General features: G+C 45.9%; 2 protein-coding genes across 3 annotated transcripts; both read right to left on the bottom strand.

Annotated features, from left to right (window-relative positions):
- Window positions 1-1,509: 1,509 nt before the first annotated feature.
- Window positions 1,510-8,977, bottom strand: rad23aa (RAD23 homolog A, nucleotide excision repair protein a). 2 transcript variants are annotated; one of them, XM_086133600.1, is made up of 10 exons: window positions 8,681-8,977; window positions 7,761-7,922; window positions 7,021-7,229; window positions 6,107-6,150; window positions 5,702-5,719; window positions 4,913-5,040; window positions 4,667-4,754; window positions 4,386-4,516; window positions 3,839-4,000; window positions 1,510-2,938 (listed from the first exon to the last, which is right to left on the bottom strand). In XM_086133600.1, the coding sequence occupies exons 1-10, from the start codon at window positions 8,744-8,746 to the stop codon at window positions 2,825-2,827; spliced, it is 1,122 nt and encodes a 373-aa protein (XP_085989726.1). In that variant the 5' UTR covers window positions 8,747-8,977; the 3' UTR covers window positions 1,510-2,824. The 2 variants fall into 2 exon arrangements, with proteins under 2 accessions (XP_085989726.1, XP_085989727.1); XM_086133601.1 differs by lacking the exon at window positions 5,702-5,719 and having other exon boundaries at window positions 8,681-8,974.
- A 5,478-nt stretch (window positions 8,978-14,455) lies between these two features.
- Window positions 14,456-21,319, bottom strand: gng13b (guanine nucleotide binding protein (G protein), gamma 13b). Its single transcript, XM_086133719.1, has 3 exons — window positions 20,896-21,319; window positions 17,822-17,949; window positions 14,456-17,454 (listed from the first exon to the last, which is right to left on the bottom strand). The coding sequence occupies exons 2-3, from the start codon at window positions 17,917-17,919 to the stop codon at window positions 17,349-17,351; spliced, it is 204 nt and encodes a 67-aa protein (XP_085989845.1). The 5' UTR covers window positions 17,920-17,949; window positions 20,896-21,319; the 3' UTR covers window positions 14,456-17,348.
- Between the last annotated feature and the right edge of the window lie 3,037 nt (window positions 21,320-24,356).

Below are 24,356 nucleotides of genomic sequence, written 5' to 3'. Positions count from 1 at the left end.
TGGTGTTTTTTTTTTGCTAAAAACGCCTTACTATACCATGTTTTTTTCGGTCTAAAAACGCTTTACTATACTATGTCGTTTTTTTCGGGCTAAAAACGCCTTACTATACTATGTCGTTTTTTTTTTCGGGCTAAAAACGCCTTACTATACTATGTCGTTTTTTTCGGCCTAAAAACGCCTTACTATACTATGTCGTTTTTTTCGGTCTAAAAACGCCTTACTATACTATGTCGTTTTTTTCGGCCTAAAAACGCTATTGTAAAGTGTCCTTGGGTGTCTTGAAAGGCGCTTATAAATAAAATCTATTATTATTATTATTATTACTATACTATGTCGTTTTTTTCGGCTTAAAAACGCCTGACTATACTATGTCGTTTTTGTCGGGCTAAAAACGCTTTACTATACTATGTCTTTTTTTTTCGGCCTAAAAACGCCTTACTATACCATGTCGTTTTTTTCGGGCTAAAAACGCCTTACTATACCATGTCGTTTTTTTCAGGGTAAAAACGCCTTACTATACTATGTCGTTTTTTTCCGCCTAAAACGGCTTACTATACCATGTCGTTTTTTTCGGGCTAAAAACGCCTTACTATACTATGTCGTTTTTTTTGGTCTAAAAACGTCTTACCATACTATGTTGTTGTTTTTTAGCTAAAAACGCCTTACTATACCATGTCGTTTTTTTCGGTCTAAAAACGCCTTACTATACTATGTCGTTTTTTTTGGGCTAAAAACGTCTTACCATACTATGTCGTTTTCGGGCTAAAAATGCCTTAATATACCATGTCGTTTTTATCGGCTTAAAAACGCCTTACTATACTATGTCGTTTTATTCGGGCTAAAAATGCCTTACTATATACTATGTCGTTTTTTTCGGACTAAAAACGCCTTACTATAGTATGTCGTTTTTTTCGGCCTAAAAACGCCTTACTATACTATGTCGTTTTTTTTGGGCTAAAAACGTCTTACCATACTATGTCGTTTTCGGGCTAAAAATGCCTTAATATACCATGTCGTTTTTTTCGGCTTAAAAACGCCTTACTATACTATGTCGTTTTATTCGGGCTAAAAATGCCTTAATATACCATGTCGTTTTTTTCGGCTTAAAAACGCCTTACTATACTGTCGTTTTTTTCGGCTTAAAAACGCCTTACCATACTATGTCGTTTTCGGGCTAAAAACGCCTTAATATACCATGTCGTTTTTTTCGGGCTAAAAACGCCTTAGTATATACTATGTCGTTTTTTTTAAGCTAAAAACGCCTTACTATACTATGTCGTTCTTTTTGGGCTTAAAAACACCTTACTATATATACATGGTCGTTTTTTTCGTCAAAAAACGCCTTACTGTACATGGACTATTTTGTCCCACTTTGAAGTTGTCAAAGTGGAGGTCTGCACTCTCCGAACGTGAGCGCTATTTTTAGCTGTCCAATGGATTGATCCGATTGCGACGGGGGCAGCCAACTTGAATCGAATGATTGAACCAAATGATGCACGCAGACACAAATGCCTGAAAGACTGCTGATATTTAATGTAGCACAGCATTGTCCAAGATCATGTTGCCGCTGGAAAGACAGTGGAGCACAATCTGCCCTCACGCCTGCAGAATCACACAGTGAACATTTGCTCTTCTTATCTGACCCAATTTGTTCCAACATTACGAAACAAATGAAAGCGCCGCGCATCCTCATTGCACAACCCGGCTAGTTAGGTCGAATGAGGCGCGACATTTGATAGTAATTCCAGCTGGACTGGACAGGAGGATGACACTTGGGTAGACGGTTCGCTGGGAAAGCTGATCTTCACAATCAACTTAAGAGATTCAAGGTTTTGTCAAAATTCAGAGACAGAATTCGAATGTCCTGAAGTCAAACCGGTGAAATGAATCAAATCGTAACTGATTAGCTCTTGACCACATCTTTAGCGGGACGAGAACGTACTAAATATAAAATGGAAATTAAGATAAGTCGATACTGAGCGAGGAATATTTGTGACAGAATCACGTTTGCCAAAGCCAATACAACAAACGAGCCATCGCGGGTAGCATGAAATCATTTACCGTTGCATGTCACAGACCTTACTGGGCCTTCACTCGAATAGGTTTATAGCTTGATATGAAGTGTCTACGACTCCGCCCCTGTCAAATTAAAGATCTGTTGATTGACATGGATTTAGATTGGGGGCGGGGGGTCAAAAAAAGTGACACACGAGGGAAGACCAAATATTGTCCGTTAATTCTGTGCCCCCCCCCCCCCCCCCAAACCACAGCAAAACCTATTTGTAATGAAACGGTGGACACAAACGTGGCGCGCACAACGCTGACCGTGTTGTCGAAGGGACGCATGTGCTCAGCTACGTCATGAACAAACTTAGGCAATGCAAACCGATTACATCAGCGTATTTGTATCGCATCTGCACAGGCACGCAGATGTCTATTCGCTCACTCACGCAGACAGACAAGCACTCGCACACACTTAGCGCAGCAACTTCAGCCCCCCCCCCCCCCCCCTTTAAGAGTTCACAAAGCGCATCTAAAATCAAATGGTGGATGTCCCCTAAACAAAGCCCACACATTCCATTGGAATTCACGTGGATTTGTCCACTCTCTTTCACGCGACCTTCCACGAGCTAAAGTATCATTAAGTCTGGCCTTTGCAGAAAACCTGACCCCATCCCACCCCACTCCCTTCTGGCTCTCCCCTCGCCCCTCCCGCTGAGTGGAGCTGAGGTTGGTGGCTGTACAGGTAAATTGAGGGTGCAGTCTTTGAAGAGGGGAGGAGTGGGAACGGAGGAGCAGGAAGGTGGCCGTCCGTCTCGGCTCTTCAGTCGTCTTCCAGGCCCTGGTTGAGGAGGAAGTTGGCGGCCAGGTTCTCGTTCTTCTCGCAGGCGAAGTAGGCCTGGATGACGAGCGCCTCGGGGAAGCCGAGTGCTTTTAGCTGTCGGGCGGCAAGAAAGGACGTTTTTAGGAAAACCCTCCACACCTTGATGCAGAGGTGGGCACGTGAGCAAATTTGCCCGCTCCGTCATTCATCCGCTCGCCAGCGTCCGAGCCACCCGTCTGTCATCGACAAGATTTCGAGCTGGAATCGTCAGTCGGGCTTTCAGTAAAAATTTCGACGGTCGCCGAGTCCGTTCATCGTCCGTTTCTCATCGTTATTTTAAGCACGCTTTCGTTGGTGCTAACTTTCAGTTTCTCAACGTTATTTTAGGACCGTCACAAAAAATTTTTAAAACCTGGTTGTGAAACCTTCAGTACTTCCTTTCAGTCAACATTGATCATTCCAGCCGCGAAAGAGCCTCAGGGAGGCCGTCTTGGTATGAGGAGCGGGGCTAATGGAAACGTGCCTTAAATTGCATTTATTTGTGATTTTTGTTTTTGTGGTTGGGTTATTTTTCATTTGGTTTTGTCGCTGAGGTAATTTTTTTTTTTTAATATTCATGTATTTCTTTTTAAGCGCGCAAGTCACTATTTGTTGAGTTTGCTCATTTTTCACGCCCTCCGAGGAAGGCTGTGGCAAGGCTTGGCCCGCCTCGACCTGCCCTCTCCAGCCATCGGGTGGGAGTCACGTTTCCAATTTCTAGTCAACGCAGTCGGCTTAAAGCAACCTCTACGCGTATTCACCCCCAACAAACACAACGCGAGACACGTGACGTGTGTTTCCGTCAGTCAACGGTGAAACGGCAGTCCGTCAGTGACAATCGAAGAAGGTTCGTGGAAGCGGACCGGGTGAGTGACAATTCCGGTGACGGAAAAAAACCGACTTCCGTCAGTTTTTACGAGTTTTCACAATGCCCACCTCTGCCTTCATGAATGGATATAACTAACAGGCACTCACCCTCTCAATGGCTTCCTTCTCCTGAGGTGTGACTTGGATGTAGTTGACGGGCGCACCCTCCTCACCCGCCGCCCCGATCTCGCCAACTTCTGGCGCCTCCCCGCCCTCGCCCACTGGCTCGTTCAACATTTGGATGAACAGCTCCTGGTGCTGACTGATTTGCTGCGGGGAGGACAAAATCAGATACAAATGAAGGGTCGCCAAGAGGTCACGTGTACAACTAGGCATGAATAAATGTCTCTCACTCTCTTGGTGGGCCCAAATTTAAAACAAGAACGAAAATTACAGGAAAAAAAAAAAGAAGAGGAAAATCCAACTTTTAATTCAAGCGCATTTACTTTTGAGGGGCGGTCGGGGGGGGGGGGGGGGGGGACATCCCACATGAAGAAATAAGCATGTCACATGAAATCACATGTGCCACAATTATTCGCACCCCCGACGTGCAAATTTTGCCACCAAAACAGCAACTATATAATGTCAACATCAAAACATTTGAAAAGGTTGGGACTGGACACGCGTGTCGGCGTCACGCACGCTTGTGCGTTACCTGCAAGAGTTGAGGGTTTTCCCTGCCAAGCTGTTGCAGAAGAGCTGGAAGCATGGCCGGGTTCTGCTGGATAGCTTGCCTCATGTGAAGAAATTGGGGCTGAGTCCGCAGGAATGCAAGAGGGTTCTCCCCTGATGACGTACACAAGATTGACATTATTTTCCGAAACGGGGAGATAAATACTCAAACAATGTTCACTCCATTCTGCGCTTTACGAATGCCTAATTGAGCAAATATAGATCAGTTGGATGCCAAGTGTTTTCTCCATCCAAATGTTTCACCTTCTGCTAGAGACGGCGCTTCTGCGGGTCCCGATGCTGGCGTGTGCGCCGGGGGATTCGTGTCCTGGATTGGGCTGCTCGGGAGACCCTGCAAACGGGTTCCGATCACATGACTGAATCAGGAAATCCCTACTTTCATATGAACACGTGCTTTGTTTGCCTTCGGCATCCCATCGTGCAAAACGGGTCTGATATTATTTGTTGTAATAAAGAGTCACGAGCGCAGCTGTTGGGAGTAAGACTCACAGTGAGAAGGTACTCCACAGCTCTGTGAGGGTTGTTGAAGCTTGCCCGGAGTGCCGCCACCACTCTCTCCCTCTCATAGCCCATGGACATGATCTCTTTCAGCATTGCTTCATACTCTGCTCCTGTCACTGAAAACGGAACACACACACACACACACACCGCTGATTATCATTTTCAATATTGGCGAATCCGAAAGAATGCTTTATTTGCATTTTCTTGAATTGCTTCTACAATCTGTAATCAGTGGAAACAAGGTCGACTTTAGCAGCGTGTTATTTGAAGACTGAAGAGAAGTCAATTGACCACTTCAATCCGGCGTGACGATTTCTCACAGCTGAATGTCAACAACATACAAAAATAGCAGAATGACAAAGGCATGTGCGTCATCTGTGAGTGGCCCAACAGGAATCCCTGTTCCTAACTAGGACCTCACAATAGAGGCGGCTTTTGTTTCGCTTTAAAAATAGGAAGGAGATATATACTGTATATATTGCTCAGCAGCCTGTCGTGTCCCCGACAACTCGCAATGTGAATGTTGGAGTTCTGCTTTGTTTATTCCATTCTAATTGGTTGGCTCAGAAAAACTTTAGCAAATGAATGTTTTGAGCTGAATGGTGACAAAAAAGATGTCATACGCCAAACAGAATCAGACACGGGCCGTTTAACCGTGACAAACTGAAGAACGAAAATGCAGGAAGTGTAAAATCTAAGTGCATTCCATTACACTGAGAAGACGGTTTTTACTTTCTATTGCTGACTGAAAGAAACAAGAGGAGACTCGGAACTTACCGGGCTGTTCATCCATGTCTGCATTTGGAGGCATTAAGTCCACTTAAACATTTGAAATCATGAAATGTACACGCACAACATACAGTGATTACTGTGGAAATACGGATTCTGAAAAAAAAAAATGGATTGGACAGCTTTTCATTGGCCTAAAAAGTGTATTTTTGTCCTCAACTCTTTCAATTCTGTGACGCGTGTTGAGCAACAGTTTTCGGTTGTGCCTTCTTTAAGTACACAGCTATGGTGATGCGCAGTAGCTTGCCATCATATTGATTGTCGCATCAGTGCTATATTTGGCCCGATCCTTCACACAGGCAAATGAAGCAAGAACAAAAAGTGGAGTGACCCTGCAATTCCTGTGCCAACTTTACACATGGCAAGTATGGCGATGATTGAGTGATGACCTACCCAGTGCAGAAGAGGCATCCAAACCCTGGCTCCCTCCACTGGAACTACAGAACACAGTTAAGAAGAAAAAATGAAATGTGCTGCATTTTCACTTTGATTTCCATTACAAAAAATAAATAAATCATCTATGTGAACTCTATGTACACATACAAAGGCGGACGGAATTGTGGTGTGGCTCAAGGGAAACCGTGTAAATTGCGGTTATACATTTTCTTTTCCATTTTACACCAAAAAAATCGATCATCTCAATCGATGGACATAGACGGCACATACATCAATGCGTTCTTTCTAAGCCACTAAACCTCTCACACCAGCAACCTTTTTGAAAGCCAAGGACTACCTCTTGGTTCAGTTCATAAAATTTGGCAGCTGAGACTACACGCGTCATCATTTCAAGCACAGGCCTCCACAGGGAGTCTAATTATGAATTTCCTTAAGTAACGTTTTAAATCAGGGCCACCGCAACTTGGCACATGGCGGGCCGATAGGACCACTACTCTAAAAGGCTTAATGTCAGATCATGCATCAGCTTCTGCCGAGTGACCTGAAAGAAACGGGCTCTTTCTGCCCCGTGTCCCGCTCACACAGTCTTCCCACAAACACAAAGAGATTTGTTGTGATATAGGCTAGTCAGTGTCGGGTGTGAAAATTTGTCGGAGAGCAACGATTCATTTCAAGAAGAAGTAAGTCGCGGGTTTGGAACCTAACACCCTGGTCCTGGCTTTACATGACACTCTTAACTGCGGTCCAACCTCTATTAATACCACAAAGCAGGGAAATTCATGGGGTGAATTTGGACAGCCCCATTTCACGTCAGTGCTGTTCACACAGGACTGTGACACAAGGAACAGCTGCAAAACTTGAATGGGCAGTGTGAAAGGGGCATATATAACTATGATAACAAGATGGTGTACCTGGCTGGTTGAGGGGTTTCTGTTGCTGTAACACTTGGCTCTTCCTTAACCTCCTCCGGGGGGGTGAGGACAGCTGCAGGAGTGGATGTTGGGGCTGGGGTTGAGGTTGGGGTTGAAGTGGGGCCTGCTGATGTGGAACCACAATCCTGGGCAGGAGTTTTAGGTGCTTCGGAAGCAGGAGGTGCGGCGGCAGCAGCTGCTGTCTTAGCCTATGATTGGGCGGGGGGAAAAAAAAGTTTGCTGTGAGATTAGGACATTCACTTAACTTACACACTGTAGCAAATGGTACGGTATTAATTTTATGCATACGTGTGAACTCAATTTTAGGTATACCTGCATCAAATACAAGAACAGTATCAAAAAAATCCTGAACAAATCCAACAAAGCTCTTTTTTGATTAGCACTATCAGTGGAGATGTTAGTTTTACTGTATCTTTATTAGTGCGGTCGCAGTATGCGGAAGAGTAGAATTGCCCTGGGCCCTCAAGAGCGTCGTAGAATTCAAAACAGTTGGAGAAAATTTGGGTGCGCAGTATAAAATAAGCTCTAGATGAAATGTTGTTTTTCATTACACACACAAATTCATTTTACCAGACAAATGTTATACTTGTACCCTGGCAATGTGGTTATTACATTGAGAAAGTGTGAAAACATTTTGATACGGCTCTTGTATTAGGCCTCCTCAGATATTACAGATATACCCGAAAGAAGTCCACTGACCTTATGTTAAATGAGCTCACCTTGGACACCATGACTACAACAAAATTCTTCTCATCAATTTTATAGTCCTTAATTTGCGTGTCATCTTGAAGAATTTTTCCAGCATATATCAGCTTCTGTCCAGACACAGGAAAATTGTCTTTTCCTCTTTCTGCTTCTATCTTCTCTTTTAAGGCCTTCACCTATATTCAAAAACGCAAAAACAGACCACATAAGCCATGGCATGCAAGCACTCATCCTTTTTTTTTTTAAACCTTCTGATGCAAAGCACAACCATGTGTGAAATTTGAGCCCTGCCTATGTCACATCAGGCCAAACTTTGTCAGCAGGACCACCAACTATGAAACATAATCAATCATGATATGCCAGAGAATCTGATGTCGGCGTGATAGTAAGGGTATCCGAACGTGCTGGTAAAGTGCCTCCCCGAGTTGTTGGCGTTGGCCTGTCAGGGTGCATGTTCGGGCTGTGACCATGCTAACAAATGTAGCCAGTTACTTCGTTATGTTGCGAGACCAGAACGGCCAACAGCAATTAGCAGTGACATTAGTGTTAGCAATCACGTTGCATACATGTACTTTGTCCAACTATTTCACCATATTTAGCACAACAAACATAAACGTAGGACCGTAAATAACCCACGTTTTTGGTCAGCACGTGCTCAAAACGCCAGCCTTCACCTTGGGCAGACTTTTTTTTACTGGCTTTTCGGCTAGCTAGTTAGCTCGAGCTAACAAGTGAGGTTTCGCGTTGTTCCCACCCCGTAACAGCATGTGGGATACCCAGACCGAAACGCGCCGCCGATATCCGTGAATCACAACTTTCCACACGCGACAATCAGGTCAAAGAGACGCACGTCGGGGTTAACACGCGCTCAAACGGTCGTTTCGCCCGCGGATAGTGTAGCTAAAGTTAGCAAGTTAGCTGCGAGGCTACTCACCGTTTGTTCGGGATCTATCTCAATTTGAATGGTCTGCTGTTGCAGTGTTTTTAGTGTGATTTGCATGGTGGCGGTGGCCAACGGTGCTCCCGGTGTTCTTCCAACGACTAAGTATCGGCTCGTTGAGCGGTTAGTGTGTTTTTACAGTTGACGTTTCTGGTAGGATCACGGCTAGCCGTAAAATGTGTGTATCCATGAGCACTCAGCAAATCGCCATCTTTGGTGACAAGTTGGTGGTGCGGTCAGCAGCAGAACCCGGTTGAAAGTGCGAGATCTCGTTCAGCGCTGCGCGACTTGGGCGGCACCACTCGTTTCGCCCTCCTTTTATTTAGGGATATACGAGTCTTTTTGAATAATATAAATCACAGAGATAGCAAATGTACTCGCACTCAAGTCAAATGTAAAATGACTGGGGAAATATTTCAGTACAAGTCGTGCGCTGTGAATTCCGGCCAAGTCGATGATTTGATTAAAACATCGAACACAACAGACAGCAGTTGAAGTGGCGGATGTCATGGCTCGATAGGCAAAAATAACATACAATCGCTAATTCGCCCCGTTTCCGTCCACAATTTGGCAGCCGTTAACTTTTGCCCTACGTCACGGCGCAGTCACGTGATCACGTGACATGGCTGCGTCCAATCAATACTATACTGTGCTGTATTGTAAGTTAAAAATGCTTGAAAGACACTGCACGACGCGTTCCGTGTTGATGCATTAATATGGCCACCAGATAGCGTTGTTGAACAACTTTCAGATAGGCTGCTGGCTGCTGCTGATTCGTAAAATTTGGGAGGACTGTAAGCAAAGGACGGTTTAAAATCCATCGATTATCTCACGAGGGTTGAGGGCGTGCAGGAGCTGTTTGCCACCCAATCGCAAGAAAACATATCCGACGAACAACCATTGCCACTGACAATCACACTAAAGACTGTTATTAGACATAACCTACATGTTTCTGTGTGAGACTTAATGTGACACGTTTAGTGAGTACCGTAAATTGTACACTGAACATATTACATTCAAAACAATCCGTTCAGCAGGAATAAATGTCAGTTGATTTTCATTTTAAATGTCCCCACGGTTAATGTATAAGAAAACCTTTATTTGTCTCACAATGGAGACATTCCCAACGTATGCACACATTGTTCTGGCTGATGTCATCAATCAAAACCTTCTGCAAGATCTCCAACATGACTGTTTTAGAAACTTGTGTGCTGATCCGTGTGCTGATCCAAAGCTGGTATTTGCTTTGGCAGTGCCTCCCAGTCATCGCCATTCTCAGTTGTGCTCCTCCTAGATTTGAATTCACTCACTGGATTACGATTCATTGTCCATCGCTTTCATTTGTGCATCGATCATTCACCTACTAGATGTTTTTTAAGTAGTGAAAAACAAGAAGATGTTGAATGAAGCAAAAGGTAAAAAGAGCATGCAGGAAAATCTGTGGGGGAAAAAAAAGATTACTGTATTTGGATTGAAATGGGATTAAAGAAGACAGAGAGAGAGAAAAACAATGACTGAAGGGGAAGTAGAAGACAAAGAGATTGTGCACGATGCCCTGAATGTGTGTTCATCTGGGTTAATTCTGAAGGACAGAACTATTAAAGATTAACACAGAAACATCATATTTTATTGAGGCGTGCTGCAGTCATGGGCATATGGCTCCAAACAGACCTACTTCAAACGGTTGCGTGTGTGCATGTGCGTCCTGAGTCGGGATGGCTTTTGTCCTCACAAAGACTTCCTTATCTGAAAAAGCAAGCGTGAGTTGTAGGCACTGCTTGTAGGCACTTGAAAACAGCCACGTTGGGGCCAATTCTAAATCAAATAAGCCTTACTTATCAGATACTACACACTGAATAAATATTCTGAGCTGAGTGATGCTGTTACTGAGGGCACAATATATCGGAGTTCTGTGTGGGCGTGACACACTCTGCGAGCCATGGAAGCTCCTGCGTATCTTACTGACGTTGCTCGTTCCCCTTCATCCCACCTTCCATCAAATGTCTCGGATGTTTATGCTCGTCAGTGCAAGGAGGGCCGGGATATATCCCACATGTTAACCCACAGGCAATTGTAGTCTTCGATGAATCCATGAGACATTCTTTTGGAAAATGGGTCAGAAAATTGCACATTCTTGAATGAAATACATAAGATCAGAACGGTGGCATGGCTCAGTGGGAGAGTGGTCGAGTACCTAAGTTAGAAAAGTACTAGACAAGTGAAAGGTCATTTACCAAGCCCAGAAGATGGGACAAATATTAGGATTCAAAGTTTGCGTGCCACTGATCAGATTGGTATGCTGAGCAGATGAGTCATTGCATCTGTTGGTTGCCATGGCAATGAGGAACACACGACTCCTGCAGTGACAGCTCAAAGGCCATGCTGGGTAAACACGGACTCCCCCGGGAGGACGACAGAAGGTAATGACACCACAGAGAAAGAAAACACAGAAATGACGGAAGACGTGCGCACACACTCACACGCGCGAAACTGTCATGGGTCTGCTGGGCTTTAGTGGTGAGCAACCCCGGCGTTGATGTCCCTCCCTCCCAATGCTTTTCTTATTTCTATCTATATCTGTCCTCTCTAACCTCGGCCTTTTCATCCGGTCCACAGCATTCTCCCTTATTCAGCCAGAACTGGGCCACACACCATAACCTACACCAGGGGTGGGCAATTATTTTTTGCATAGGGCCACATGAGAACCAGAAAATATTATGGAGGCCCGGATCAAAAGGGTGAACTAAATTCGACATCATATTAATTGGATTTCTTTCTTTAAAAAGCAGTATTTTGCATTTTTTGGCACGTTTTTCAGACTTTAAGAGTACATTATTCTGTTGCTTGACTTGGCGCTACCGCGGGCTTCCGTATCGTCTCCCCCTTCCTCCCTATGCTCTGCAACTTCAAGTAACTGCGCCACCTGGCGTTGAAATGCCTGTCATTACAAGTCCAAATGAAATGAATGCAGTCGTTGACATCGAACCTTAATTGTGTACCAACCTTCGGCGGGCCGGATTAAAAAGACCAGCGGGCCGCATTTGGCCCGCGGGCCGTAGTTTGCCCACCTCTGACCTACACTATGCAAATCGAGGCACATGAGAGAAAGAGAGAGCGAGCACGCCAACACGTCTCAGCTTGTTCTACTTGCGCGTTTAGGTGAGCCTGGTTGAGCGTGCCGCTAACTAACGAGCGTGTCAAGCTCTTATTCCTTCCTCATCGACGGAAACGACCCGAATCTCCTGACACGGGGGAGTCCAGAGAGGAGGCGAAGGCAGCAGAAAAGGAAGGACGGATGGGTTAAAGGAGTACTCTCAGAAACCATATCGCGCGCTTTCACAAACCAGAGCCGGGCATTAAATCTCAGATAAATCAAGAATTTATGATGGGAGCCGTTATATTTCCTTATAAGGAAAAGGAGCGAGGCTACAGACCATTTCGAAAGCAGGGGTCACAGACTATGGCTCAGTGCGTAAGTCTCAAAGAAGCGTCTCTTTTAATCCTCTCTCCATATACAGCGATGGGCTTCCACTTTGTGGTCCTTCCGCAGCCATGTTAGGCTGTCAAAACGACCGTGGTACTTTCGAAAGGGGTGCACTTTTCTGGCCGTTTTTTTAATATATTTTTTTATAGAAGGTAACACAGACGAGCGAGTATTTTTGGTTACGCAGCAATTCTGCAATATACCGTTTTTGTTTCACTTCACTGAGATGATCCACGATGCTCAGCCCACAACGGCAGATTGACAAACCGACGCAAAAAGGCACCCTTTGAACTTCTCTAAATTCTGTGCTTAATCAATTGTCAGTACGGGACTGTAGCTAGATTGACGAGAGTCGCTTTCGAGTGTATCATGGTGGACTCACATGACGTCTGTCTCAGCAATCACGGCATCTCCGTCGCCGGTGGGAGAGCGCAGCCTTTGATCTTGATTGATGAACACACCCACGGTGTCTGGAGGTTCAAAGGTCGCTTTTTTTATTCCTTCAAATTTGGCAGATTTCTTCACAACACTTTTCTCAGATCTTTTTTTGGTCACTTTGCAGGATCTTTCATCTTTTGTGTGTGTGTGTGGGGGGGGGGGGGGCGTGGGGGGGGCAATAAATACTTCTATTCCTATGGGTAGATGCTGTTCTGTCAGGTCTTTGAACAATTCTTGTCCCAATCCTTCCTGCCTTGCTCTCCTGCTCCGGTGGAATTTTCCACTGCCAACCTCGAGAACTTGCATTGATCAGGTGAGGCTTGTTATCCACTCATCACCTAAGCGGGCTCCACTTCAGCTTTGCCAGATTCTCTTCACGTCACGTCAGACTCTCCAGATTGACAAACCGGTTCCCATCTAGGTGGTTCCTGATCTTCCCTCGTCACGTCCGACGAGGTTTCCGACCGACCGTCCTTCGCTATCCGTCTGCCCGTTCTTACCTTGAGGCACGTTTTGTTGAGAAGTGAAGCGGAGGTCACACACAAACTCCAAAGTCTTCCAATTTACAAAATTGCCTTCAATGTGGACTAAAATGATACACGAAATGAGATTGATTGATCGATTGATACCGTCACGATGAGAACAAAAGCCAAATACGTTTCAAGGACTAAAACAAATGAAATAAAAGGAAGTGAAGATTTACTGTTCCGCAGAAAGTTCCGACAGCAGCCCGGCGCTAGCGCAGACATCTAAAAACATTCGAGTTTCTTGAAATTTCTTGAGTTTCAATCTGCCCGTTGCTCGATGAGCTGACAGCGGATACGTTTCGAAAAACAAAAAAAAAGCTTCACTGGCCGCAGTAAGCACATAGTTTGTCATTTGGCTTTGTGACACCGGTCCTGAAATTCTTGGGGACACGCCATCGCGTTTGTTTTCTCAGCGTCTTCACAAAATGTATTTGATGAGGGAGGGATGACCCAAGAAAGAATCGATCAAAGAGCAGGTGACCCGCGTGCGCGAGCGTTGATGACAGAGAGAGCCGAAAGGATCGGTACTAGCAGCTGTATTCATGAGCGACTGCTTCCAGCGTGTGCGAAATGAAGCGTGCCGCCATTTGTACTGTAAATGACGTTCATCTTAATCCGAGCAGAAACGGTCAGACTTTTGTGCGTAAACACACAAACACTCGGCGCTGACGAATGCGTGTCGGGACGCGCACGCGCACGAACGGATGCAGCGGCGCGCGCGCGTTTGGGAGTGCCAGAGTGTAATCTGAGCATAAAATGGGGGAGTTTGGGGGGGCCATTAACCGGCGCATTAGGACCCGACTCAAGTCAGACGGTGAAGAGACGGCGAGTGCGTGCGCGCGCGGGCCGTTGGGAGGTTTTCAGGAGGAAAGGGATAAAAAGCGGGTGTGGATTTAGCAGCGTGAGGGCGAGCTGGGATTGAGGGCATTAGTTGGCGTCGGGGTGGGGGGGGGGGGGGGGGGTTGAAGGGAGCTGACCCATAAAAAGCAAAGCCAGCCAGCTGCGCCTCGGCTCAACTCCGCCTAGCAAACTCTTTGACATCGGGAACCCAAATAAATGATTTCAAGCGTGGTTGGCGACCATGCTTGAGCCCCCCCCCGCCCCCCCCCCCCCCCTCAAGTTCTTCTTTCAATCAACGGCGCTTTGGCCGGTTGCAAGCAAAGTGGCACCCTACCCTCCATATTGCCTTTAGCGCTTCCAGAATTGAATCATCGACAAATTCATTTCTTTTCTTCTCATCAATCTCTTCTCACACTTAGCATAATATGAATCCATTTGAGATATTGGACTTTTTTAACACACAATAAACAACAACAGAGCTCTCTCAAAATCTTCTACTTTATTCAATCAGATAAATGTTTCTGCAAAAAATTCAATAAAAAATGATCTTGAATTTATTGCTCGTCATCCTTACACGTGGGCTTAATCTGATGCATAATCGGAACTCCGAACACTCTCACCAAGAATAGGTGGCTAGCTAGTTGGACAAAAAAAGTTTCTACTGACATTACAATAAGTAACGTATACACACACACACACATATATGCAGATTTGTGAATATATGAAAAGAAATCAAAAATAAGTTACAGTGGTGATAGAGAAGACTTCTGAGGCGGGGCAGGTGAAGTGCATCTCGGCATTTGTTGCTTTTCCAGTGGCCGTGTACAAGTTTGTTCAATTGTCTTGTTGGATAAGAGACGTAATATGAAATTTCACTCGGGTCAATGGAAAAGCTACACAATGTTGCGGCGAGGTGTTCTACCGTAGAAGCCCCTTTGTAGGCCCTCTTCATGCAGTGAGGCGCGGGGGGGGGGGGGGGGTGTCACACGTTACATCAAATAGTTGAGCTAGAATCCACAAGTGACTAAACAAACAAAAATGTTCAATTAAAAACCAATCGTATTCTTCTCCTATTTTCCTCTGTTATGACCTCCTAGCGAACCAACATTTTGAGGTACAGAACTTTATTTTAGCCACACAGTTTAATAAGTAGGTACCGACCCCCCCCCCCCCTCCCCCCATTTGCCTTTATTTTCGACACACATTTTAATAAATATGACCAGTATCTTTTTGGTAAGATGTTCCCGTTTTGCATGTTGTACAAAGAATTTTATTTGATTTTATTTCATTTTTACAAGACGGGAGGTGTTTGATAAGTTGGCAAAAACGTATCAATGAGCACATGGTGGGCTACTTTCAATTAAATATTTGCAATGAGTCGGTTGTACAAAAGTCACCCAATTACAGAACACCCTTTGGGGAACCGGGTCCTCGAGAAACAGCCATTAGAATGAGAGTCATGACAGTACCGAGACCATGCGAGGTTCCCGTGTCGTCCTTCTCCTTCTCCTTCAACACACTGAGCGGCGTGCGCATTTTTGCACCGTGTCGATCACGCAACCACATCGAATGTTTATGCACATCTGACCCGCGTGCACCCACACCGCGGTCAGTGTTGAGGTCAAACAATGTTCAAAGCTCATGTCAATTTTTTTCAAAATTATTATTATTTTATCAAGAAATAAGGTCTGAGGCAGTAGTTGGGATCATGATGATGTTTTGGGGGCTATTTGTTTGTTTTCAAATCGGAGCTAGGGAGGCGGAGACAACGGGAATTTAAAAAAGGAAAGCGCTAGTATTCATCGCAGGAGAACATTCCCCCAAATAAATAAATAAATAGATAGATAAATAAATAAAATAGAGAGAGCGAATCAAAAATAAAAATAAAAAGATGAATAAGTTAAAGGGGTCCGGCTGTCAAGAGAGTGTTTGTGTTACTGACTGTGCGTTGATGTTGTCCCCCGGGGATGGCAGGTAAGGAGCGAGCGGATGGGGGAATGCGAACGCCCCCCCCCGGAGAGACCCGCAGCAACGATAAACACGCACTCTCTGACCGAATGACATCCAAGAACAACAACATGCGTTATCATGTGAAACAGGAGAAGGGCATGCTGTCAACGTTGTGCGATGTCAGAGCCGCGGCGGGATGACAACTGTCCAAGCTGTAAACGTGTCTGCTTTCGCCGTCATGGTAACCGTGGGTTATTCCTGCGGCGGGAAAAGGCTTTTTGCTTGTTTTGGTCACGATTCCAGGCAGTGAATCGACTCCCGTGGGATATTTTGTGTATTCTGGGGTGCTCAAATATGTCATTTCCCGAAAAAAAAAAAAACGCGACTCCGTGCGCGCCGTTTTTAATGACGGGCCGTACGCAGATGGCTCTTGGTGAACTTTGAATCTCTTGGCAACGACTAACCTGCAAACTGATTTGAAGTTGCAACAGCAATGGAGGGCCACCAACACAAGAGATTTCTTGAGGTATTTCGCTATTTATTTGACTTGATTTCATGTTCTGTACTTTCATCCTTATTCTTAACGACCTCAAGACGGCGCCTTAGTCGGCAGCCATCTTTTTTGTTTCTTATCATGACGATCGCAGATGTAGAGGAACGGCGCTCTGGACACACGGAAGGTTGGCGCAAACGGTTGAGCAGCACCAAGTTCTTCGTTTTGGGTGGAAAAGGGCTATCAGAAAGGTGTCGGCTGAAGTCGACGTCCACACGACAATCTCCATGAAAGCTTTACATCGCGTATTTGAAGCAATTTAGGGGATGACAATAATTTGTGTGAGCCGAGGTCACTGTCGGCATTGATGCAAATGACCATTTGCAACCGTAAGGCATCATGTCGGCCACCAAATTCAAGATTCCGTTTACATTGGAGTACAAAAAAAGCTTTTTGTTTCCGTTGGTAACAAGTGAGCGGCACGTCGTGCTAAGCGTCTCCCCGGATGGAAATAAAAGCCGGTCGATCTTCGGCGCGCCCGACGGCGTGAAAGCTTGGGAGAGCGTATAAGCTCGTCCAACCGGAGCAAATGACAGCATGTGTCCGTGTTAATTGCAAAGTCGGAAGCAAACGTTGTGCCTCGCGGCTGCATAAGTAGGTTGTCGTACATCGAGACATCGAGTAGGAGTATTGATCACGTGGTCGTAACGATAACGCATCTACGTGGCGAGAACGGGCTCGCAGTGAAAGGTGTGGCAGTCGGGCGAACGTGTGCGTCGGTGCGGCCTTGTCGGGGCGCGTGCGCGTGCGCGCTCGGGATTGTTATACATTCATGGTGAGAGGTCGTGAGGCAGAGTCCCGGGGTCAGGGGAACGGGGGGGGGGGGGGGGCATCTGCGTTGGAAGGGAACGATAAGCTGGCTGCGCTCTCCTACAGAAGGATGCACTTTCCCTTCTCCACCCACGGGTTGTTCTTCATCAGCTCGGGGTTCAGGAAGGGATCCTCCGGGACGCCGTCTTCGATCCACTTCACCAAGCTTTGGAGGGAGACGGAAACAAGTTTGAAATTCCACGGCAACTTTATTAGCACGGTAAATCTTTGACGGGCTTTCCGTCCTTCCCATTTATGGTCACGGAGCAAGGACGCCTCACGATGGCTTTTCTCTGCGACTAACGCTTTTTTTTTTTGTTGTTGTTTCTCTTCCTAACAATTTCAAGTGAATATTAGTACCGCATTATCTCGAGAGGAAAAAAGAAAAGGACTCTTGCGGAGGAGAGCCGAGTGGGTAACGCAAGCCGCAGCGAATTGGAGGATGGCATCAATTCCCGAGGGGGTCATCTGGCAGAGCGGCGTTGCTTTTTTTATTTTTTTTTTCTATCGAGGCGTGATCCAACGGAACTCACTCGGTCACGGTTTTGGAGGACTTCTCTCTTTTGAAAGCCAACTGGTACTTGAGGCTCTCCACCTCCTTCTTCATCTGGGGCAGGTCCATCTCATCCATGACTGCAGTCGGATTTGGAAGCTCGTCCGTCTGTACGCGGCGAACACAAGAGCGTAAATTGAGGCTTCAAATGCCGAGAGTGCGCCAAGGGGCGCGTGTCATTGGCTGCCGCGTGTCTTGTTGTCGACTTCAAGGGGGAAGAAAATAGAGGCTGTCAAATTTATTGAGCACAAACAACACCGGACAGAAGTGGACGACGCACTTAACGCACGTAGTAAATACTTAGCGGCTCCAAAGGCTGTTTGGGCAGACGACCAAAAGACATAAAATGGACAATATTTTGGTTCGCGGGGTTAAAGAAAAAAAGGAAAGAAAAAAAAAGAATGATACCAGCTCAGTAGAAAATGTTTGCTCATTTGCATCGGCATTCGCAATGGTTGATTCATGTGATGATGGGATGTACAGTATTCTTCAATAGCTTGAAGGAAGTACAAAAATTCATGTGGTTGTAAAGCCAAAACTCGGACATGCTCATAGCAGTTAAGAAGCTAAAAGGTGCTTTCCTTTTGGACATCTTGGTCCCCCGTGTAGAACGCGACATATACGAAGTGACGCAACAGGAAAGACAAGAATAGACTAGTGTGCGTGCGTATTCGTGTCTTTTTGCGAGTTGGAGGCACATCATTATACAACACATGTCTCCCACCAGTAAAAAAAAAAAAAAAGACAGAGTGGGTGGGCAACGGCCAGTTTCAGCCTCCAGAGTCCTCCATCTCTCCCATCCCCGTTTTCACCAACTTCATCTCTTCCCTTTCACACACTTTTGTTTCGATCGAACAGAATTTCTAACATTCAGTACGCCGTTCGCCCAATCTCATGAGATGATCCGACAGTGGGACCGCGGACTCATGAAGGGTATTCCTTGCCCATAATCATCTAATGATCCGCCACGTTGTTTGTTATTTGTTATAATATGTCTCCTTGATTTGTAAATGACAAAACGTGCGGCGTTTTACGTGCGGCGCTATCGCAGATCAGCAAGCTAAGCCCTATATGTCCCACCCTTTGTAAATATCTCGTGGGGGTGCGGCAAGGGGGGAATATAGGGTGGTCATTTTATTGAGGTTATGTAGGTCGCATAGCGATTTGGGTTAAAAGCATCCAGAGATTAACCTCCGGCCCCTTTCCGTGCCGCCGCCTTCGCAGCCGCGACGCACCGTTAAACTGTACACGCGCGCGTGCGTGCGCAAGGCCGTCGTTGAGTTCACGTGTCAATTCGCGCCGACTTTCATGGTGGGAGAAAAGGAAGGGCCTTAAGTGCTCGAGCCGTGACCCGGCGGCCAATGCGATGGCAACGGGTGAGAGTTGAAGGCAAAACGTGAAAACCAGGCAGAGGAGAGCGACTAGGGGAAAGAAACCGAGCGAAAAGCCTCGGGAGCTACCGCATTGTAAATAAGAGACTAAAAATAGAAGGGAACAGGCACGGCTCCTCGGACCAGCTGAGAGCGTGGAGATTGAGAATGAAAAAGCTCCTTGCTGTCAGACGGACATAATGCCGCATCGCGTTCACAACCGCCGCAGCCATGACGCCACCGTGGCTACTGCCCGTGTGGAAAAAAAAAAAAAAGAGCTCGTCGATAGTGGCTGATCAATAAGCTTTATGGAATGTCAGCTAATGAGTGGTTGCCCTTCTGCCTCAAATATGGAGTTGCTTTGATGTTTGCATCGATACAAGCCGGTCGGAGTGTGTCTGCCTGCGTTTTTGTGCCCTACCCACCTGTTAAAAAACAAAACAAAACAACAAAACATCAGTCCTTTCCAAACCATTCCGACCAAATTGGAAGCACAGATGATGAATATCCACGGACAAAATAGCGTCTTCAAAATATGCACAATTGAGCACAATGACAAATTGGGTACCCAAGGTTGACAAATAATTTAGAAATGTTCTCCACTGGGTTATTAAAAGCATCCCCATGACTTTGTAAATCAGGAAATAACTGCTTGTCGCCATGTGGCTGGTTCAAGCCACACCCAGTCACCGAGACCGTTTCAAATGAGCAAAAGTGCGCTTTTTAGAGCTAAACGGGGGCTCAGTATTTGGCAAACAACACATCACGAGTACCGGTAATTCTTTTTCAATGACACTTTATTTGGCCTCAAAAAAGCAGAGCTAAAAAAGATCAACTGCGTGTACCCCTATTGGGACGCGAAGATCGCATTTTAACCCAAGAAAGGGATTGTAGTGCTTGATTATAATCACCCACTGCTACAAAATATGTCATGATGGGGATCATAATCGTGATCGGGCTGACGAGGGCAGCCGCAGCCTATCCCGGCTGACTTGAAACGAAAGGCAAACTGGTCACCAATCACTGGGCGCTCATTTCCGTATTTGTTTTGGTAATTAGTGGGGTGAAATCAGTCAATGGCATAATATAGTTCTTCATCTGGCTATGCTGGCGATGTTACAGTGAGAGGGAGCCAAATTAAATGCTCTCCCACGCGTTTGTAATCAATGTACGGAGGCCTTCTTGTTTGATGATGCGCCGTGATTTGTTTTTCTAACGTCAAAACAAAAGCTGAGGAAGCATTTACGAGGGCGTTGTCCACCACTTCTGCACCGCGAGTACAGGCCTGATCCAGCCATCATCTCTTTAAACAGGGTTGAAAAACTGGAAGTACAGAAAGATGGAAGTTTTATGGAACATCGAGTGGATGCACATCCACGCACACGCGCGCAATGCACCGTCAAGGAGGAGGTAAAAGTGTCCCCGCATCTTCAGACGAGTCACTTGTCCTTGATTCACCCCCTGCTTGAATACCCGAGGATTGCAATTCTTCCCGAGCGATGCGTGGCAGAGCCAAACAAGCGCAAACTTCCAATTGTTCAGCCACTTCTAACAACCCGTTTATCATTCCTTATCTAAAATACCCCAGGACAAGCAAAAACCGTCTTTTCCCGAATTGTTTTTGCGATCAATAATCCACGTTAACCCCACGGTAGTCACGGAGCACAATCAGACGCATCGTTACCTCAGTGATGCGCCGCCAGAGGCTGTTGCTCTTCTCAACTCGGACCGGTGCAGGTAAACGGAAGGGAGGCAAAAGAAAAAAAAAGGGGGCGGGGGTGGGGGGGTGGGAAGAGACTGTAGTGTATTTCCTGGTGTGAAATCGGGTCCGGTCGTGTTTAAAGTCAGATAATGATCCCCACTCGCAGGATCCCCGCAAGGAGAAAGGAGAAATCCGCAGTCACCGGCGGAAACAGACGGTCACGAGCCGCGTGAGGTAGTCGAGGGGGGGGTGGGGGGTTGGAAGAGTCGCTGGGATGTCGGTATCGTCTGGGGATTTTTATGATGTATTTTTTTTTTTAGGCTGGAGCTGCACGAGAATGAAGGGGAAGGACAGGAAGAGGGAAACTTAACCGGCTGGTGTGCGGAGAACGCTCCACTCTGCTGAATGCTTTGTGCGTCTGCGTGTGAACGTTGTCGGGGGGGGGGGGGGGGCAGAGAGAGAGAGAGAGAGAGAGTCACTGTCTGGAGACAAGTTGAGCGGCCGTTCATCAATGCGCGTGCGCGTGCGCGTGCGCGTGCGGCGTGCCATCCACTCGCGTTCTGCCCCAATATGGCCCTCAAAGCTTCATACACAGACTTGCACCATCAACAAAGATCCAGCGTTCATGTGCGTGAGATGCGTTTTCACCAAATCAAGCGTAAGTCTCCCAAAAGGAAAAGTGAGCCATTCATGTCTTGGAATTCTACACTTGATTCCCTTTCAAAGGGCAGGAGAAGATCTGATACTTGGGAGACACTCGCACCAGATGGGGGCAGCAGTGGCGATGGGAGTGCCATCGGCGCTGAGATTTGTCTTACTCAGCAGTGATCATTAATTCATGATGCGCAGTTTAATGGATGTTGGATCAGAAACGTCTGCTGTAAATTACTCAGGTTAGGAACTCACAAAAAGCAAAGTCAGAGTTGATGTTGTTGCGCACGGGACAAATTGACTGTGTGTGTGTGGAAAATAGAACAATCAATCAAAGTACATGACAACATCGCTCAGCAGCCAACTCTTAATAATGTACTGACAGAAGAAAAACAGCACCTTTATACGAATAGCATCATTTTTTTTTAGAAAAAATCCTTTGTTTTTGTGGTCATCCATTGTTTCCTGTATTTTACTCCCTGCAGGCCCCCCCAACATTGGCCCACTCCTCCATTGTGTGTCTCACTTCCTGTGTGTCTCCTTGTGGTGGAGTGGCATGTGGCTCAGCTGCACTTAAGCCCTAATGGACCTAGTTATGGTGGAGAGCCGCCACCCCGTTGTCTAAATTCAGGTCAAGTGTGTGCACACGCGTGCGTTCGTTTGGTTGCGGGACACCAATGTGTACTTACGAGTGACACAGATACAGTGGGTAGAAATGCGCAAACTCATAACTTACACCATTCTCAAGCTAGCTAGCAAGCTGGGGAGACGGTTTGCGGGGCAACCTTCATTTGCAGCCAACAAACTAATGAAAGAGGTGTTGACACACTGCAGAGGTGGGCTTCACCGACAGTGCAGCTGAATATTTGGTTTGATGCTGATGAGCTGGCTAACTATCAAGTATCAAATACAACTTGATTGTCAAATGTGCTGTATGTGCAAGGCACGGCACGGGATGAAATTTATTCCCTCTCAAGACAACATAAAACAAGTATCTTCACATAGCGTACACGCTAATCCCCTTCGGGGTGTATCGCTCGAAGGAACCCGATTGACTCCACGAGACGCATGCACGCTCTCCTCATACCTACAACACGCATACCGAGTTCCCATTCAAGTGAACTCAACAAACAACAACATTAACATTCGGTACCAGCCAATTCTGGACCAAGTCTGAAAAGACGTTTAAAAACGTCTTTGGGAGTGAATGAGTTACGGTTCGTTCTGGTCCGAGTACGAAAAGCACCATTTAATATTTGCTTTTCTACGCCGCCTCAAAGCCTCATTCGAATCACCACCAAGAGTGTTGTGTAACACAAAACCTTAATGCGCGCACTAGATAATGCTGCTCAAGTTACGACTCTGAGGCGGATGCGCTAGCCGCGATTCCGAATCGGCACTTAAATGTGATTATTTTTCAACAATTTAATGTTAGCATTATGCGGATTTGAACATGTTGAAAATGTTTACATTTTGGAAACCTGGCTTACAATCTTGGCAGTTTGTCTAAAATCACAGCTGCCCATGACAGTATCTGTTGAAAACACTGTAGACCAAAAGACTTAATGTGTTTGTGTGTTGGACCTGATTGAGTGTCTTTGAGTATGTGCAGAGGGATCTTGTCAGTGCTGTCCCACACAAAGAAGATAAAACTACTAATGGCTTGAGCTTCCTCTAATGGAACGCTCTGTGTGTGTATGTGTGTGTGTGTGTGTGTGCATACACACTGTTTATGCGTGTGCATGAGAGCGAGTGCGATTGCGTGCACGCGGATGGCTCAACAAAGCTGCTGCATTCAATACATCTCTTATTCATGGATGCATTACAGCATTCAGCCCTCGCTGGTCTGCTTTTCTATTTAGGGCTGCCTCGCTCCGTCTGGACATGCAGAAATCTCCTCACACACACCTCCTCCTTCTCGGAGCTGCAGAGCTCATGCTCAAAATGAACTGATAAAAGTCACTGCTGTCATCTCCCCCTTCATACTACACGTTGAAACACTGCAGTTAATTTAAATGAAAGACAAATAGTTTCATGTGCAACATAGTTCTCGAAAGGTTTCTCCTTCTCCTTCCAAGATGCAGGTTGCAATGGAGCCATTTTTCAAAATCTTAACTTGACAGCATGTTACATTGTAAAAACACACCGCAGTTAACCATGGTACTGTACCGGGTGAGAAATGGGGTACACCATGCGTGCGTGGACTTGTATAGTCAATCGCACGGCACATCCAACCATTTTCTTTTGCACTTGTCCTCATTAGGTTGCGGGTGGGGATATTTTTCTATGTACTGTACATATTAAATATAACTTTAGTTTAAATATGCAGCCTTAAAAGCAGTAAAAGTTCAGGTGAAAATTCAAGGGCCCGAGCGTTTGTCCTTCTGTCAACAACTATGCAGCATTTCACCTTTTAAATGTTATCACACCTTATTACATTATCTTGATAATACAGTACGTGTTTTTGTTTACATCTGAAAGTATTTTGTCGATTTTTGCACGTACTCTGCACATTTGAGACCCGCTTTGAAAAAAAGACAAGCGTCAACCGTAGGATGTTTGAAGACACTGCTTCCTTAATTGGAAGAGGGTTCAGCAGCGCTCTCTCGTGGCAAAAATATTTACACTGCACAGTCTAGTAGTTGACCAAATCCTGCATTGTTTTATAATACAATAGGTAAGCCTGCCTCGACAGTATCACGTCCTTCTCTGCAGCAGTGAGGTGTGACAATATAATGAAACACCATGCTGCTCATTTGATAGCAAATTTGTCCTTGGCAGTATTCTGCTAC

This window comes from Hippocampus guttulatus, chromosome 16 (genome assembly GCF_054856545.1).
Source record: "Hippocampus guttulatus isolate MCC_2025c chromosome 16, RoL_Hgut_1.0, whole genome shotgun sequence".
NCBI classification, from domain to species: Eukaryota; Metazoa; Chordata; class Actinopteri; order Syngnathiformes; family Syngnathidae; genus Hippocampus; species Hippocampus guttulatus.
The sequence above is the reverse complement of the archived record's forward strand: the minus strand, read 5'-3'. Positions and strand labels throughout refer to the sequence as shown.